The sequence below is a fragment of the Ictalurus punctatus genome, chromosome 3 (genome assembly GCF_001660625.3).
Source record: "Ictalurus punctatus breed USDA103 chromosome 3, Coco_2.0, whole genome shotgun sequence".
NCBI classification, from domain to species: Eukaryota; Metazoa; Chordata; class Actinopteri; order Siluriformes; family Ictaluridae; genus Ictalurus; species Ictalurus punctatus.
The window spans coordinates 11,907,219-11,927,639 of NC_030418.2; the positions used below are offsets into that span (position 1 = coordinate 11,907,219).

Here is a 20,421-nt window from a genome sequence, read left to right on the forward strand (position 1 = left end):
ACATGTCTCTTTCTCTCTCTCTTCACTCCTTCACCATCTCTTGTTCCAGCTCCTGATAATAACCACATTGCCAAAATCACGACCTTAATGCTCAAATTTGGCCTTCAACTAGCTGCTCAAACTGTCAGCATACTACAGTAGATTTAAAAAGTCTACACACCCCTTATAAAATGGTAAGTTTTTGTGACGGGGGCAATAAACAAACGCGAAACCAAGATAAATCATGTCAGAACTTTTCCCACCCTCAATGTGAATTTACAACATATAAAAAAAAATCATTTTAGGGAAAAATAGGGAGGGAAATGACAATAACCTGGTTGCATGTGTGTGCACACCCTTTTATAATTGGGTGTGTCACATTCAATCTCATGTTCAAAAGTAATGATAATGAGTCTTTATTGATCACATATACATTACAGCACAGTGAACCCCTTACAGGGCTTGAACTTTCCGATCAGTAACCCAGAGCCTTAACCACCAAGCCATCACTGAAATTATTTTTTATTAATCCCAAATAATGATCAGCTGTTTCTGTAGGATTTTCTCGACATCATCCTGGTTTCATCTGACTTCTGAAGCCATGGTCCGCAAAGAGCTTACAAAGCATGCACGGGGTCTCTCTGTTGAAAGCAATGCCCTCACAATTTGATAGATCTAGAATATTTTCACAAGAAAGAGTGGGAAAAAATTGCCAAGTCAAGATGTGCCACACTGGTAGACTCTTACCCAAAAAGACATTGCTATAATAAAATCAAAGGGTTCTTCAAAAAAGTATTATTATAGGGGTGTGCACACTTATGTAACAAGGTTATTGTGTGTGTGTGTGTGTGTGTGTGTGTGTTTTTTTTTATCCCCCCCTCTTCCCTCAAAGTTTCTGATTTTGTTTTTCACTTTATTTGTATATTTTGCAATTGTATATTAAAGGTGAGAAAAGATCTGACATGATTTATCTTAGTCATTCTTTTACTTCACAAAACCCTGCCATTTTAACAGGAGTGTGCAGATATTTTATATCCAGTGTATGTGTCAATCGTTTACCTTTTTTTCCTTAGGTTAGTATTTCAGAACAACTTAATGTGAACGACAATCATGGTCATTTTTATTATTCTCTAAACGATATCTAAAGTATATTATTTCTGAATTTCTAATTGAATAGTTTCTATTAATTATATTGCTTGTGATTTGAAGTGCTTGTGTTTTTTTGTTGTTGTTGTTTTGTGTTTTTCTCCTTTTGTGTTTTGTGTACTATGTAGTAATGTAACAAACATCCTATTAGCCTATTTTTTCTAACTTTATAGAAATACAAGTGTAAAATTGAGTTTGCGGAATATTTTCTCAATCAACAGTATGAGCAATATTTATGGAGATGTTGGAAATACACAAAGTCCTTTCTCATGCTTGAGGAACCTCCTGTGCAAATGCAAGAAGAGACTGAAGTATTGTGAGAGTAAGTAAAGAAAGGCAGTGATGAAGTGATGGAGACCTTTAGTCAGTAATATGATGCCTGTGACTGATCTACCCAAGACTTCTGCTCTGGTGTATCAGATGTGTGTCAATTCAGGGTTAATTAACAAACGAATATCAAAAAAGTTCACGTGTGTATGTGGGTTATTGCCGATGCATATGATGATCACAATGTTTAGCTGGTGATTCATGCAGGATCAGATAAAGCTGTCATAAACACGACTCTAGGTTTGGCTTGGCCTGCAACCTCTGCCCTTATCAAACACTTTAAGATAAATACTGTTACAGTGCATTACATTACAGTAGGGTTTATGAGTTAAGGGTAGATGGACTGTTGTGTAATAAGTACATGAGCATGCTTTTACGATTCGCTGGTTAGAGGTAGCTGAGGAACGGATCATGTGAATACAAAACACAAGGGGAGTTTGAATACCCTGGAGGTCACCCGTCTTACTAAAATATACATACCAGAGAGTCAAAGCAGCCAAGTAACTCAGCAAGGTAATGTACAAAACATTCTTTTTTGCCAAAGTTAAATTCATTGTCATATTCACACAAGTTGTTTGCATTCGGTACAGATGATGTGTTTGGTTTAATCATCTGTGGAAGTAGTTTTCAGCTGGTGATTTCAAATTGTAACCTACTAGTGGGTCATAAACAGACTGGGTTTACGTGGATGTCTGAAACCGTAAACATTAGTTTTATATTTATGGAATTCTCAATTGTTTGCTTTTATTAGATTTTTTTTTTAAGCAGCAGCGTCCTGTTTAGTTCTCGCATCTAAGTGCTGTCATTTGTATCCTAACACAAAAGGAACATGTGGACATGGAATCAAAAATCAAATCATATTTGTTAGACAAAATAGCCAAAAATTATAAATAAATAAGCAAGTGTGTTACAGCAATTATTCAGAGTGGCTTAGTAGTTTTTCTTCTCAGCATGGCTTCAAAGCAAAATGATGACACTAACAATAAAAATTCGAATAAATAATAATTAAAACCAAATAACATTTAAATAAATTACTAACACTTTACATGGAAAGACACCAAAAGTAATGTTAAAAAAGAAACCTTGTATTAATTTATGCTCTTTTAAATTAATTGATCAAATAAACCAGATGATGAACATCTGAATTTACAGAAATATATTCCATCCAAGAGTAAACATATGTCCACAAGGACCAATATGAAATGAATTCATATGTATTTGGTGGTTATGAATGGTGGGTGCTAATATTTATCCTCATACACTTAAGTTTAGTAACATGCAGTCACTTAATTCATCCTAATTTATGTGAACTCATTTTTAGTCATACTGTAGATGTCATATAGTTTGCGCAGTTGTTTTTATTATTTATACAAATGTCAATACATTTGTTAACATTACTAGTGTTGTTTTTTACTTGAACTAAGGCAGTTAATTAAGTTATCTCAATTATGTAATGTTAACTAAGGCAAGAAGTAAATAAGGAATAATACATGACAGTATCTGAAGGCAATAGCAGTGAGTCAGTGAAGGAGACATCCACCGATGCAACAGGACCAAGTATGAAGAGAGTGAGTCGAGTCTCTTCCAGTGGCCACGATAACCCAGGCCTGGAGCTCAGTGATGCAGTATCTAGCCAGGTGAGGATGTGGATTTTGCTGTGTCTGTGTTTTACGTTTGTCTGCAGTATCCAATAACGTTTAACATATTTTCCTTACAAGCTTCAGTCTGTCATCACTGGTCTTGTTTTTTTGTGTTTATTTGTTTGTTTGTTTATCCACTCTGTGCGTGTGTTAGCAGTCAATGCAGCAATATACTGATTCCCGTACCTCTGTAATATCAGCCTCAGTGGTGCGCTCTGTTAGCCAGTGGGCTTCATATGCCAGGGGTCGCTGGAAACAGGCTACTTGTAAATGCATGAGGAGAAAACCCTCAGGTATTTGACACACATTGACAAGCCTCAACAGTCACACTGTCAGGCATCAGTATAATCAGATTAAAGTGTAAGCTAATCACCTTTGTGCATTTGTGTTTTTTCATGTGAGTTGTTAAATTCATACGGACTGCTCAAAATGTAGCAAACCTTTAAAGAATCTATTTCAGATTCAGATTTAATGTTATGTCACTGTTGACACAGTTGCCAAGTTAAGAGTAAAAGGTGAGTGAAATTAATACGTGCAGAACCCAACAACAACAATGCGGTAAAATTACACACACACACACACACACACACACACACACACACACACACACACACACACACACACACACACACATATATATATATATATATATATATATATATATATATATATATATATATATATATATGTATATGTATATATGTGTGTATATATATATATATATATATATATATATATATATATATATATATGTGTGTATATGTGTGTGTGTGTATATATATAATATATATACAGTTCTGTATATATTGTTGATAAGAGAGGTCTGAGGAAAATGGACAGATTGATTTGAGCTGTCAGGAAGGATGTAGTAACTCGAATAATCACTCTTTACAACTGTGGTAAGCAGAAAAGCATCTCGGCATGCAAACAACATCAGTTTCACTCCACTCGTGTCAGCCAAGAATAGGAATCTGAGGCTAGTATGGCCACAGGCTCATTGAAACTGGACAGTTGAAGATGTCTTGAAGCTGTCATTACACACAAAGGCTTTTCCACTAAGTACTAAATAAATTTTAGTTAGCGTGTTCAATATTGTTTTCCTGTGTCATTCCGCTTTATTACACATAATTTTATTCATGAACTTTAATGTTGTGAATTCTTCATATTTGTAGACTTGTAGAGTTAATACTGATGTCTGGTAAAAATTTCATGTGAATAACCTCATTGGAAATATATTTACTGAAATAAATTTTTAACATGTTCAGTATTTATTTCCTCCCCATATAATATGTATATGTGTATTATATAAAATATATATATATAGTGTGTGTGTGTGTGTGTGTGTGTGCATTAAAATAAAAGTTACCATGAGTAAAATAGAATATGTATATTATGCAATATTTCTTTGATACAAATATGATGTTCTAGAATGTACACAGAGGAGTTATCAGCAGTCACTTAAAGTACAGAGTGCAAAAGTGTAGTGTAATTATGCTCCCACATATAACAGTCCTGAATGTTGAGTGATAATGCAAATGTTGTTTAGTGGTGTACCTATTCAGAAGCCAAGGATATAATCTCTGTTGCATTATAGTTCCTTTAAGATTACCCACTCGCATTAATCTCACTGTGTGCTGATAGAGGAATCTTTAAGCAGCAAGTACAAGGGCCTTGCCTGGGAGGAAGATGCTGTAGATGGAATCACCAAAGAGTATCAGTTGAACAAAAGCCTGCTGGATCACTTCAGAGTGCTGGCTGCCAACAACGAGGACACGGATAAGGTTGTAAATGATAACATTTTATTTGCTGTGCTGTTATGTAGGCCAAGAATGTGCTGTGTTATGGAGCAGTTTAGAAAGCATGGTGTCATGTTTGCGACAGTTGATCTTATTGATTTGTTTTGCTCCAGGTTGACCTGCAGTACCTGAACGAAATCCTTAGCGATGGAGCTGATCCCAATTCAGCAGACAAATATGGACAGACAGCACTTCATGAGGTGAGCTGTTTAGCCTAAGAGCATGAGATGTTGTATTGCAGATGCAGCCATGGGACATGGAGTTTACTCACGAGCAAACATTTACTGCTGGTTCAGGCTGTGTTTATGAAGATCAGCATAAGTATTCGTTTCCCTTACAGAAAAAAAAATCACATACATTTCACACGTGATTATGTGAATCATTTGAAATTGAATTTCAACATGCTATGTCCTGAAATTGGAATCTATACATAATGCTTTGTGTACACTCTGGGTGTTTAACTATAAATGTGTGTTCTGGTAGATCTCTCGAGCCTGGAATGTAGATGTAATGAGGTTCTTCCTGGAGAGAGGAGCTGATATCTGCAGGCCTGATGCATTTGGAGTTACGCCTCTCCACGTGGCTGCAGCCTTGGACTATGAGGATATGATTCACTTTCTTCTAGAAAGAGGAGGTGCATTAGTTTTGAATTAATCTGTTAGGTTGCTTTTACATCTATCTTTTTTTCCCAAACCAGTTTGCCATGTTTGCCAAACCAGGGTGCACTCATGGCAACCAACATCTGGTCGATTTAAAATCAATGATCTGAGGTATGGTTCATGGGCACTTAGGTGTGGACCTTACCATGTGTTAACATTATCCACTCCTGGGGCTAAGCATAGTTGGACTGGTCATGTTACTTTCCTACTGCTCACATTTCACATTTGTGGTAAATGGCATGAGACAAGAACACGTCCTGGATGGGATACCAGTACATAACAGGGAACCACGCACACACATTCACACGTAGAGCAGTTTAATGTAGCCAATCCACAAGCTGACATGTTTTTTGGAGGCGGGAGGAAACCAGAGGACCTGGAGAAATTCAAACAGACATGGGTAGAACACATGAAACACGATACCAACAGTAACCCAAGTTCAGGATCAAACTGGGGACCCTGGAGCTATGATGCATCTACACTTCACACCACCATGCCACGCTAACAATACAATCAAATGAAATAAAACTGTCTCTCTGAATTGACTTAGTAAAATTCTACAACTGATCTTCATACAGAAGCTATGAACTATAACATGGTCACCATCTATCTGCTGTTTCAGCTGACATTGAGGCACACACTTATAAAGACCTGCAGACACCATTACACTTTGCTGCTAAGAACAATGCTATTGAGGCAATTCAGATTCTGCTGCAGAATGGAGCAGACATTGCTGCACATGACTACAAACAAAGAACTCCACTACAACTTGCTGTCAACCTAGGTAAAGCTTTCTATAAAGAAATATTACCATATACCTATTAAATATCCATGATCCATACTTTATATGTTAATCAAGGAAAATATTTTAAGCACTTTTCAAAGAAATGTGCAGTGCAGTGATTAATTCAAGTTAAGAACCTTCATAAGAGGAAAATTAAAAATATGACTGAATGCTACATTAAAACTAAAGACGCACCGATGTTCAGGGCCGATTATATCCTGTCAATCAGAAGCGGGTGGGGAAAAAACATTGATTTCGTGCTGTGTGTAAAGATGATGTCTCTGGTGTGGGATGATGACAAAACTGCAGTTTGTAATCTCTGCACTGCTAAAATTTTACACCGGACGCTGCAGCAGGGAAGCAGGAGTTTCGGTGTCGAGTCAAATTTTAATATTTTTTTTATTTTGCTGCGCTGCTCGTGCTGAATTAAAGAGCCAGTACACCGTTGAAAAATTTTAAAAAAAGATAAGCTGACAAAAAAGGTATATATTGCACAGAAAAATATATTTGTAGAGTAGTATATTTCATATCCAGTTAATGTCAATATATAAAAAAGTTTAGATTATATATTACCAGTTTGATGTTCAGTGATGAAATAGAAATGCTTTTGTTTGTTGTGAGTGAATGTGAAGCCTATCAGGAGGTTTTTTAGAATCCATTCAATGTTAATATGAATTAATAAAATTCAAGAAGTTAAGAAATCTTACTTTAATCTTCAGAATTTAGTTCATGTGTTAATGTTAATTAGAGTAATGTGTTTTCTGTTTATGAGACCAGTTACTGTGAAACAACTTGTTGAAATGGTTTTTATCCGCATTTCCTTCAGAATTGTGGAATTTATTATTATTAATTTAAAAGAAGGTATAAAAGGCAGAACTATCGGGATCGGTCGATATCACTCTGAATAATCGGTTATCGGTATCGGCTGAGAAATTTAGTATCGGTGCATCTCTAATTAAAACCACAGTGTACAATTAAATGGGACATTATAAAAAAAACCTAGATAAATTGCACTTAAAGAGAGCAGACATGGAAAATAAAAGAAATGCATCAAAAGAATAATGCATAATAAAATACTAGGCCATAAACACTTTTATTTATGTATTTATACACCACAGAACACTTAACATTATGTTGTTTTTTGAAAGATAAACTATTCTACAACCTTGTGATAGTAAAGAAAGCATTATATAGAAAACTCTTATACGCAAACTTTAAACTGAACACCATAATAATGTTAGAATTATTAGTGTACTGAAATTATTAGTTAAATAGTACGATTGAGAAGGTGTGTGTCTGCTTACAGATCGCAGTGAAGCCGCACATACACTGTTGGAGATGGGGGCGGATGCTGGGGTTCAGGATTCTGATGGACAACTGTGTATCGCTGCCATGATTGGCAAGATGACGCCTGTGGTAAGTGTCAATAACCCAGCTTCATAAGTTCACATACAGTTCCATTCTCTCAATGTAACTCAGATCTTGTTCATTCTCCACAGGCCAATCTGGCACTGAATCAATTTCACGTGAAAGACCGAATGACACGCCAGCAGTTCTTCTATCTTCATTTGCTGGAGCCAGAGCGAACACACCTGAAAAAATCACAAGGTAGCAGCATTATGGAATCGAGAGAGCCTGTGACATTACTCAGAAAATAAAATATTAAAATAATCGTGTTTCTTTTTGTCCTCTAGGGAAAAACAGAAATGAGCCGAAGTCACCGGTATGTCAACATCAGCCTGACAAGACTTCATCATTCTTTTCATTTTAGTTCTTGTATATAACGCAGTCTCTTACTCTGAAACAGCTAGAGTTTATTGTGCATCAAGGCAAACTGGATCTCATTATGCATCCTGTAGTGTTAAAGCTCATCACAGTCAAATGGAACCTGTATGGCAGGTAAATGCACTGTTCCGCATTTTTTTTTACGATTTATAGGCAAAGCATTAATTAACAAGTAAATAAGTATTAATTAAGCTGGGATCTAAAATTGATTGTCCATAGACTCGGTGCATGGATTCTCCTACTGCTCAATTTTTTATTTATCGTTTCCTGGACCACAGTTGCCATATCTGTGTCTGTGTCATCCGAGGAGGACAAACGCTATGTTTTCCCTCAGGTATGATGCACTTTAGAACCACATATTGTACATAAACAAACAGAACATTGATACAAATGGCCTACTTACCAGACTCTCTGCCTGGCATAGACATGGACACATACTAACTAACTTCCTTCTACTTAATTCTGATAAAACAGAAATACTTTTATTAGGCCCACGTGTAGCTAGAAGAAATCTTTCTGATCACATGGTTACTCTGGATGGTCTTTCTGTTTCATCATGTACAGCAGTTAGACCTTGGAGTGATTATTGACTCCAGTCTATCATTTGATGCTCATGTAGATAATATTACTAGGATAGCTTTCTTTCATCTCAGAAATATTTCTAAAATGAGAAACATATTGTCACTACATGATGCAGAAATACTAGTTCATGCATTCGTCACCTCTAGATTAGATTACTGTAATGCCTTACTGTCTGGATGTTCCAGTAGGAATATAAATAAGCTCCAATTAGTCCAGAATGCAGCTGCTAAAGTCCTAACTAGAACTAGAAGATACGACCATATCACACCGACATTATCAATACTGCATTGGCTCCAAGTAAAATCTCGCATTAACTATAAAATACTTTTATTAACCTATAAAGCACTAAATGGTCTCGCGCCACAATATCTAAGCGATGTTTTGGTTTTATATGATCCGCCACGTCTACTTAGATCAAAAGATGCAGGCTATTTGACGGTACCTCGAATAGTGAAGGCTACAGCAGGGGGAAGAGCTTTCTCTTATAGAGCCCCACAGTTATAGAACAGTCTTCCTATTAGTGTTCGGGACTCAGACACAGTCTCAGTGTTTAAGTCTAGACTTAAAACGTATTTGTTTACTCAAGCCTACCATGACTAGATTCTGTTCTACTACTTCGCAGTCATAATAATCTTTTTTCTCCCTCTCTCCTTTCGCCGAGCCCCACACGAATTTATGGAGATACTAGAGATCCAGATCCTTTCTGCCTCTGGATGGATCTCAAATCTTCTCTAATTCCAGACTGCTGGGACTACGGCTGCTCCTAACGCCATACAGACTTCATATAAATCCATAATGAACTTTTTCACACTAACTGTTGTTACCCAGATGAGGACGGGTTCCCTTCTGAGTCCCTCCAAGCCTCTCAAGATTTCTTCCTCTTAAAACATCTTAGGGAGTTTTTCCTTGCCACCATCACCACTCAGTGGCTTGCTCAGTTGGGATAAATTCACACCTTTAATATCTGTATACCATGTTGATATTTCTGTAAAGCTGCTTTGAGACAATGTCTATTGTAAAAAGCGCCATACAAATAAAATTGAATTGAATTGAATTGAACATACACACGTACTGTATAAGTATTCTGCACCATCTCTCTACAGGACTGGTGGCGTGTCTTTGTGGTAATGATAGCATTAGGGCTGACGGTGCTGGAGGTATACAGGGAGGTGATGGAGATTCTGCACTCTGTTAGAAAGCTAAAAGATTGGCAGCAGTGGTGTGAACAGAGACTCAATGAGGATCTGGCTTGCACACATCCCATGTGGCCAGAGGTAGCACATCCATCATACAAAATTATTAATTGATTTTCTAAATACATTTTCCCATTCTTATCACTTTGGGCCATATTAGACAAGAGCATGTAATAATTATTAGTCAGTACTCAGACGTATTCATAATTATATGACTGATTTTTTTGGCTCATTGATTACTGCAGTACATTTTTATCAACTACACTTAGGAGCTACAGCTGTAACTATAGAAGATGAGTGCGTAGTCAGCTTATCCATTAAACCATGGGCATAAAAGAGTACAAATTATCCAAAACATGGGCACAATTCATTCATTATAAATATAATAATAGCACATTAAAAGCATGACAAATGTACATCATTCGCAAACACAATACAATGTCATGACCTCAATTTTGTATTTCATCGTCTCATTAAGTGTCTAGTACTACATCAACAAATTAAATAAATTTTAAAAATAGTGGGTTTAATGCATTTTTATTCCTGGCTAAGCTTCACTCTTTCTGCCACTGGTGATACAAAATATTTCTAATTCATCACGCAGAAAATAGGATATTTCAAGTGATATTTTATAGGCCATCTGTCAATAAATGTGGAGTATTTGCAGTGATCATGTGATAATCATTTTAATCATGACTAGGATCCACTTTTTATTAAAAGTTTTTATTAGTGTAAACTGTTTTCCTTTTAGAAATGAAAATTTGTTTGGTGAATAAAATTGCAAAAAACAATGCAACATCAGTCTTGGTCAGTCATGTTGCATTGAATTTTCTGATTATTTACGTACCCAATTCATTCAGAAAAATGATGCTGACGTATTTGACTTGTGTCCTAAAGGAACGTCACTACATCGAGGGTCAGATTAAGTTAATTCGGAACATGAAGGGAAGCTACTCGCAGGACCCCTGGTAAAACTCTGGAATTGTTCCCTTACCCAAAACATGGAATATATGAATAAGTGCAAAATATGTAAATTATTTTGTGTAATTAATTTCTTTGATATTCAATTTCCAGGAATATATTTGATTGGCTTGTATATGCATTGCTGATAGCAGTTTTGGGTCTTCACTTGGCTGATGTTTACCTGGTCTCTCAGACACTCCAAATGTATAGCCTCCGCATCTTCGCTGTGGCCGTCATCTTCCTCTGGCTCAGGCTGATGAAGCATGTCAGAGCATTTAGGTAATAGGTATCACCTTTATTTGCTTGCCTTAATTTCTCTAATTGACATTACAAATCATTAAAAATGTTATTACTACTACTAATAATAATAATCATAATTTATATTCAAGACATCATGGCCAGATAATTTTGAATTTGAGGAATAAAAATTTACTTTGTAAAGGTAAAGATGGTTTTGTTTTCCTCTTACATGACATACATTTCTAATTAGCATTGACACCTGTGCACATACAGTAAAATGTCTCCAGAAAGTATTCAACAGATAGTTGATAAGTATTGAATGCTTATCAATTGATAGACAATTAATAAGTATTCACCCCTCACCTTTCTTTCAGCAATCTAAATTAGGACTAGTATTAAATTTTCTTGAGAGCTCATGCTAAATATGTTAAACACTGTAGATTTGTGTTCATTATAAATCCATTGTGTCTGATTGTATGGTTGCACAATAAATATAACTGATGCTGGCAGGTCTCACAGCTAAAATCAGATCAGATCGGTTCTGTTTTAGACGAAGTCGTAAGGAGAGAAAATAAATATGGAGAAAGTGTCCAAGAGTCCAGCTAGAACAATGAAGGAGTTACAGAGCTCACTGGCAGAAATAAGAGAATCTGTGAAGACCTCAACAATATCATCAGATCTTCACAGATCTAGCCTCTATGGGAAAGTGGCCAAAAGCAAATCACTTTTGAGAAAGGCTATGTTAGAAATCTGGGAGCTTAAGGAAAAAATATTTTGAGGTATAATGAGACTAAAGCTGAGCCATTCGGTCATATTGGCATGAAGTTTGGCACAGATCACATACAGTCCAACACAAGGTAACACCATTCCTGTGATCAGGCAGGTTAGTGGTACTGTAGCACCATGTTTTAGGGATTGCTTTTCAGCAGGAAGAACTAGAAAGCTTGTTGCCATCACAGGCAAAATGGATGGAGCCAAATATAAGCTAACTGTTGAGGGCAAGCCAGACAGCCAGAAAACTGCATTTAGGGAAAATATATATGTTCCAACAGGACAATGAGCCAAAGCACAGGGCAATAACTACAAAGCAATGGCTTGGAAAGAAGAAGGCTTGTGTTTTGGAATGGTTGAGCCAAAACCCAGACTCAAATCCAATTGAAATTCTGTGGCATGATCTGAAAATTGCTGTTCACCCACATTCTTCATCTAATTTGACAAAATCAAAAAGTGCAAAGCTCACAGAGACTCATCCGAGACAACTGAAATCTATAACTGCTGCCAAAGGAAATTCACACCGAGGGGATGAATACTTATCAATTAAGCAGTTTCAAGTAACATTTTTTATTTGCAAGTAATTTGCAAATAAAGACACCTAAATACTCATGGATAAATAATCATAAGGGGTGAATACTTTCTGGAGGCACTCGACAGCTGCTATTGGGAGAATTGCTAGGCATGTGAAGGGATTTTTTTTGTCTGTCAATATTGTATATATTGCTAATAACTAAAATGTAAATATTATATGCTGAGTATTTTATAACTGGTCCACTCACTGGTATAAATGAAATGAGATGGTCCTGGTGAATGGGATGTCCATTGTGATGAGGTCACCAGAACACAAGGTTGTTCTCATTGCTGAATTGTAATTGGTCACTTGGTGGATTCAATTCTGATGATTCCACAGGCTTCAGATAGACGTTACTAGCCTTATAGATAAAATAACACCTGGTTGGGGGTCATTGCCCTTCTAGAGAATAGGAACATTTGGTCAATGGCATTTTCTCAGGTTTCACCACACTACAGGTCCTTCCTTCTTTGTGCTTAAGTAACCATGTAGATTCGGTGGCCACTCAATACCAGAGTAACTATGGAAACTTGGTCATCGGTGGCTTGTTAACCATATGGTCAAAGTCCCCAATTTGGAGTCATTTATGTACAGGACATTCTATTTTTGTCACTTTTTGGCTAGTCAGTCTCAGTATTTTCACAAATACACCACAGGATTTGGCCTGTAAACAAATCATTTCCTTTTAATCCTTAGGGTCATGGGTCCCTTCATTGTCATGCTGGGGAAGATAGTGGGTGACGTGCTGCGCTTCCTCTTCTTATATGCAGAGATCTATGTCCCATATGCCTGCGCTTTCTGGATTATATTCGGAGGTGACAACAAACAACAAACCAACTGCCTCGATTAATATTGCACATGCTGTATGTTTCCTGTGAAGTAATATTGTCTTTGCTAATTTCCCTCCCTTGCACAAAGGCTTAACAGCTGTACCTAGTATGCAAACAGTGCCGCAGATGCTCTATAGCCTGTACCGCATAACCCTTGTGGACGAATATGAGTTTGATGCCATGGTGGCTGTGGACCCCGTTATGGCTCACTTGCTCTGTGGTACATTTCTGGCCCTGTCTGCTGTTCTGTGTGTCAACCTAATGATTGCTCTGCTCTCAGACACCTTTCAAAGGTAGAAGTAATAGCCCACTTGTCAGATAATGACTTTATTTGCGCATTCAGTAAAGCTTCCCCTCATTGTTTCTCTAGAGTATATGACAATGCACTGGCGAACGCAGTGATGCAACAGGCGTCCATCATCCTGCAGGTAGAGGAATCCATGCCTCACCTGCGGCATTTCTATGACAAACAGTATATCCACAGCTGCTGTTCCCCACTCAGAGAGCCTTATGACGATGATATCATAACAAATCCAGATCAACATGAAGAGATGAAGAAACTTACAGCAGAGATTAAGGTACTATTCTACACTCACCCTGCATGGAGTTGTGATTCCAGTGACTGCAGCAAGCAACATGTGACCTTTGAATAGAAAACATTTTTCAATTCTATGATAATTAGCTATGGCACAGTAAACCAACAAATACAATGATTGGCTCCAGAGAATTCCTCAAACCTCAACCCTACAGCACGGGTTGTCCCATATCCCCGGAAACCTCCTGCTCTTATAACTTAAATTCCTACCAGCCTGGTCAACTTTATTTGGCATTCAAAAATGGAAGAAAAGATTCACTACACTATAAAATACATATAGTGTATGATTTTTAAAGTAGCATGTATACAATTTGGTTACTACCAAAAAATGTCTGGTTTATGCCCACATACACAAACAGTAGCAGTTGCTATATGGCCTCAAGAGACAAATTACATGCAACACAAGCCACTTGTTGCTTGCTACTGTGAAGGCAGGGTTACCTAGGATTTAGCCCTTTTATCAGGTAAACCTTAAATTTAAGGGTATATACTGTATAAGGTCTACAATTACTTACTGTCTCTCATAGGCTAGTGTCATAGTGATGTTTCTCTGATCATATTTTTCCATTAAAATATTTAATTGTCTAGAACCAGTAGTCAAAAAAGACAGGAAAACAAGCATTTCCACCATTCCCAGTTTAAGGAGAACATTTTTAAAAAAAAATAATAATAATAATAAAAATCATAATAGCACATTTCAATAAAATCCTTTTACAAATTGGTTGTCTAATGTCCAACATTTTCTCTGTTGATGCTGCTCATTGTTGGGCAGGAGTGTGCCGGTCAAAAAGAAGTGCATTTAATTACCTTCTCATTATTATCATCATTAACATAATTTGTAAAGTGTTTATTTTGAAAGTTTCTCGTGAGTCTGTAAGTGAGTTTTTAAGTGAAAGTTTCTCGTGAGTATGTAATCTTTGACCTTCGATCTTTTTTTCCATCTTTCAAGCAAAACTTGAATAGAGACTTTTTGATCATTATCATCCCCAATAACTATAGTCAACTCTAGTCAGAGATATGTAACTGAGATAGACTGGGGACCCAGATTCAAGTTCAGTCAACAAATTCAATTCAATTTTATTTGTATAGCGCTTTTTACAATAGACATTGTCTCAAAGCAGCTTTACAGAAATATCAACATGGTATACAGATATTAAAGATGTGAATTTATCCCAACTGAGCAAGCCACTGAGTGGCGACGGTGGCAAGGAAAAACTCCCTAAGATGTTTTAAGAGGAAGAAACCTTGAGAGGAACCCGACTCAGAAGGGAACCCGTCCTCATCTGGGTAACAACAGTTAGTGTGAAAAAGTTCATTATGGATTTATATGAAGTCTGTATGGCCTTAGGAGCAGCCGTAGTCCCAGCAGTCTGGAATTAGAGAAGATTTGAGCTCCATCCAGAGGCAGAAAGGATCTGGATCTCTAGTATCTCCATAAAATCGTGTGGGGCTTGGCGAAAGGAGAGAGGGAGAAAAAAGATTATTATGACTGCGAAGTAGTAGAACAGAATCTAGTCATGGTAGGCTTGAGTAAACAAATACGTTTTAAGCTTAGACTTAAACACTGAGACTGTGTCTGAGTCCCGAACACTAATAGGAAGACTGTTCCATAACTGTGGGGCTCTATAAGAGAAAGCTCTTCCCCCTGCTGTAGCCTTCACTATTCGAGGTACCGTCAAATAGCCTGCATCTTTTGATCTAAGTAGACGTGGCGGATCATATAAAACCAAAAGATCGCTTAGATATTGTGGCGCGTGACCGTTTAGTGCTTTATAGGTTAATAAAAGTATTTTATAGTTAATGCGAGATTTTACTGGGAGCCAATGCAGTATTGATAATGTCGGTGTGATATGGTCGTATCTTCTAGTTCTTGTTAGGACTCTAGCAGCTGCATTCTGGACTAACTGGAGCTTATTTATATTCCTACTGGAACATCCAGACAGTAAGGCATTACAGTAATCTAATCTAGAGGTGACGAATGCATGAACTAGTATTTCTGCATCATGTAGTGACAATATGTTTCTCATTTTAGAAATATTTCTGAGATGAAAGAAGGCTATCCTAGTAATATTATCTACATGAGCATCAAATGATAGACTGGAGTCAATAATCACTCCAAGGTCTTTAACTGCTGTACATGATGAAACAGAAAGACCATCCAGAGTAACCATGTGATCAGAAAGATTTCTTCTAGCTACATGTGGGCCTAATAAAAGTATTTCTGTTTTATCAGAATTAAGTAGAAGGAAGTTAGTTAACATCCAATGTCTAATGTCCTTTACACAATCCTCAACTTTACTAAGCTTCTGTCTGTCCTCTGGCTTCGCTGAAACATACAACTGTGTATCATCAGCATAACAGTGGAAGCTAATTCCATGTTTACGAATAATTTGACCTAGGGGTAGCATATATAAAGTAAAGAGCAGTGGGCCTAAAACAGAACCCTGTGGAACTCCAAAAGTAACCTCAGCACGCATGGAGAAATCACCATTTACATCTACGAACTGATAACGATCGGTCAGATAAGACCTGAGCCAGGAGAGGACTGTTCCCTTAATACCAACAACATTTTCTAATCTATCAAGTAGAATAGTGATCTATAGTATCAAAAGCTGCACTAAGGTCGAGTAACACAAGCAGCGAGACACAACCCTGATCGTAGGTCAGTAGAAGGTCATTTACTACTTTAACTAATGCTGTCTCTGTGCTATGATGAGGTCTAAATCCTGACTGATACATTTCATGAATGTTATTCCTATCTAAGTACGAGCATAACTGCTTTGCTACAACCTTTTCTAAAATCTTAGAGATGAAGGGGAGATTTGATATTGGTCTATGGCTGGACAATTGAGATGGGTCAAGATCAGGTTTTTTAATCAAGGGTTTAATAACTGCTAATTTAAGTGATTTAGGTACATAGCCAGTGCTTAGGGAAGAATTGATTATATTTAAAAGTGGTTCAATTACTCCTGGACAAATCTGTTTAAACAAACATGTAGGTATGGGATCTAGTATGCAAGTTGATGAATTGGCTGAAGAGATTAATGTAGCTAGTTCGGTCTCTCTAAGCGGAGCAAAACACTCTAAACATTGATCTGATATTGCTACATTGTCATGTAATGGGTTTTTACAGTACTGTCCGGTTTTAATTTAATGGCCTGTATTTCACGTCTAATATTTATATAATATAGCAAATAATATAGCAGTGCTTTATTTATGTGCAGAAAAATACATACAACCCGCAATTTGAGTGTTAACCAAAGTGCTGGACTAAAGACTTGATTGGACTTGTAAAAAGTGACTTGTGGACATATCTGGTGTCTAATAAAAAGACATGTTTTTATTAGAAAAACACGAACATAAACATAAACATGTTTTTATGTACAAAAAACACAGTGGCTAAAAACCGTTTCTCTGACACACTTGTACCAATGCAAAACTCACACACATGAAAATGATCCACTAGCCAAATAACATCTGGTCTGTGGTGGTCCCCACATGGTGCCTTTCTGTTGATGGGCAGGTAAAGGGAGTTGACTTACTGTGCATAACAACAGATAGGCTACAGTGATTCTGTAAATGCTCCAAATTAATTTTTTTGATTTCTTTCATCAAAATGCTGCTTGTGGTTGAAGAATAGAATATATGGGTTTAATTCTGTTAATGCTGCAGGATACTTTAGATGAATACTTGGCCATCCAAAAAGAGGCCAAACTACTCAATACAGCTCAAACAGATGATGGTAACAGCTCTCCCAGGTAAGTACATCTGGGACGATGAAATGCTATCTTGTGTTCTTATTTTTCATTATGTATGTATATTTGGTTAATAACCTTACAAAGTGATTAAAAGATGAAGAAAAGCATGAAATTTGTGTCTTACAGGTGGAATAGTTCCTCATCTCAACAAGAACATCTCAGCAGTCTAATGAGATTGGAGAAGAACCAACAGCAGCAGTTTCAGGATCTGCAAGATCTAAGGGAAGATGTAAAGAAGCTCCAGGGATTATTGCTACAGCTGATTCAGTCAAAGCCTACAACATGTAAGTGCTGTCTCATGCTGTCGCAGGAAAGAGGGAATAGAATGTTGAGAGCCCTTCTGTTAGTCCTTTCAATCAGACAATAATGTGCATGAAATGGAGACTACAGTAAATTAGAATCACGTATGTGGATGTTCTTGTATTCACAGCTGCTGACGTTCCAAATACATATTCAACAGTGCTTCGGTAGGCTGGAATAAACCACGTTTTGGTTTTTGAAGTTGGACAAGAAGCAAGCCCTTTGAAAGATAACAAGCATTTGTTAACTATAACAAACTCTCTACTGCATGTGGGTAATTGTTAAATGTTTGGTATGCTGGCCATGGTATATTCAGTGGTTTCAATGGTTTTAACTTGATTTCATTTAAAACTCTTCGTTAACAAACAACATGTATCATGTAACGTGTGTTGGTTTAATCCCTGATGCACAGGGTTTTATTGTCAATAAAAAAGTTTATCAAACATACTACTGTATATCATCAGTCATTTATACAACTTAATATTTCCATGCATTTACCACAGGAGTGTTTATACAGCAGAAAGGCAAGCAGTTTCCTAAGCCCCAAAGGCTGTTTACTCATGTGCAAAATACAACCCCAATTCCAAAATGGTTGGGACGCTGGGTAAAATGTAAATGAAAACAGAATGCAATGATTTGCAAATCTCATAAACCCATATGTTATTCACAATTGAAGACAGAAAACATATCAAATGTTTAAACTGAGGACATGTTCCATTTCATGGAAAAAATAAGCTCATTTTGAATTTGATGGGCGTAACATGTCTCAAAAACTTTGGAACAGGAGGAACATTATTCTGAAATTGTTCACAAATTGTAGATGCAATTTTTTAACCTAGGTGAACCTCTGCCCATCTTTACTTCTGAAAGACTCTGCGTCTCTAAGATACTCTCTTTATAACTAATCATGTTATTGACCTGTTTCCAATTAACCTCCAGCGGTTTATTTTTAGTAACACTTACTTTTCCAGCCTTTTATTGCCCCCGTCCCAACTTTTTTGAGACGTGTTGTGGCCATCAAATTCAAAATTACCTTAAAATCTTAAAATGGTACATTTACTCATTTTAAACATTTGATATGTTCTCTATGTTCTATTGTGAATAACATGGGTTTATGAGATTTGTCAATCATTGCATTCTGTTTTTATTGACATTTTACACAGTGTACCAACTTTTTTGGAATTGGGGTTGTACATATCAGGAATCCCTCTAAATGGAAAAAATGGGGATGTGGGGAAACAATGGAGACAGTCGTGAAATTGAACCTATTTTATGTCGCAATTGTCTGTAAAAGGTGGAGAGACATCTGACAAATGCACTCCATCTATCAAGCTGACACCTTTTATGCAATGGGACCAAATGCCTTTTTTATTGTTTTGCAGCATTATACAACCTACAAACCTGGAGTGTAGGTTACAGAAGTTATTTCTTTACCTGAATATGTGGTTATAACCTAATAGCATACATGTGGCTTTTACCTGATACATCTGACCATGATATGGCATGCTTGAATGAATGTTGCCCAAATCTGTTTTGAAATACCTAGAATATCTCTTTTTTCTCTCTTTTGGAGAACCTGCGGCATTGAGGTACATGCGGGTTGTGCATATAGCACACTATATCAAAGTATTTACATGTGGGCTGTGTCTGTGTCACTGATGGAAAACTCATTCCTGTACTTGAGTGTGGGTATATACTTCAGTCTATCCCACACTAATTTAGAGAGGAAATCACAGTCCGATTTAATTTCTGCAAACTCTACAATTCTGTAAAAATGATTTCCTCTCTTTTTGTGTATCTCTCTTACTAAATAGTTTTAGATCTTCAAATGACATGAAACAAAGGCAACTTGAATAAACTCACAATACAGTTTTTTTTATTTATTTACTTTTTTATTGTAGCAAAAAAGTTATCCAACACCTATCACCCATGTGAAAATCTAATTCCCCCTTTAACTTAAAATCTGTTTGTGCCACCTTTAGCAGCAATAACTGCAACCAAATGCTTCCGATAACTGGAGATCAATTTTTCATTTGCTTCTAGGACCAGGACTTATTCCTATGCTGTGGATCACTGTCTTGCTGCATAATCCAGTTGCGCTTGAGTTTCACATTTCCACCACCATGCTTGACTGTAGGTATGATGTTCTTTTTGTGGAATATTTTGTTTGGGTGTAATGGGATGTTACAACCAGATGTAATGGGACTCCTGTCTTCCAAATACTTCCACTTTCGACTCATCAGTCCACAGAACATTCTCCCAAAAGGTTTGAGGATCATCAAGGGGTGTTTTGGCAAAATTCAGACAAGCCTTAATGTTCTTCTGGGTTAGCAGTGGTTTTCATCTTGCCACGCTTCCATGGATGCCATTTTTGCCCATTATCTTTCTGATAGTGGATTCATGAACAGTGACCTTTATTGATGCAAGAGACACCTTTAGTTCCTTTGATGTTGTCCTTGGCTCTTTTGTGACTTGCTGGATGAGTCATTGCTGTGCTCT

General features: G+C 36.9%; 1 protein-coding gene across 5 annotated transcripts; it reads left to right on the forward strand.

Annotated features, from left to right (window-relative positions):
- The first annotated feature begins 42 nt into the window (after positions 1-42).
- Positions 43-18,363, forward strand: si:ch73-193i2.2 (transient receptor potential cation channel subfamily A member 1). Of its 5 annotated transcripts, none has more exons than XM_017464754.3 (21): positions 43-1,965; positions 2,950-3,089; positions 3,247-3,385; positions 4,734-4,873; positions 5,002-5,088; positions 5,372-5,522; positions 6,170-6,331; positions 7,638-7,747; positions 7,831-7,939; positions 8,026-8,054; positions 8,139-8,230; positions 8,336-8,450; positions 9,802-9,972; positions 10,789-10,859; positions 10,966-11,133; positions 13,136-13,254; positions 13,358-13,562; positions 13,640-13,847; positions 17,537-17,622; positions 17,749-17,906; positions 18,053-18,363. In XM_017464754.3, the coding sequence occupies exons 2-21, from the start codon at positions 3,012-3,014 to the stop codon at positions 18,091-18,093; spliced, it is 2,439 nt and encodes an 812-aa protein (XP_017320243.1). In that variant the 5' UTR covers positions 43-1,965; positions 2,950-3,011; the 3' UTR covers positions 18,094-18,363. The 5 variants fall into 5 exon arrangements, with proteins under 5 accessions (XP_017320243.1, XP_017320244.1, XP_053535568.1 ...); XM_017464755.3 differs by having other exon boundaries at positions 2,959-3,089; XM_053679593.1 differs by having other exon boundaries at positions 43-3,089.
- Positions 18,364-20,421: the final 2,058 nt, after the last annotated feature.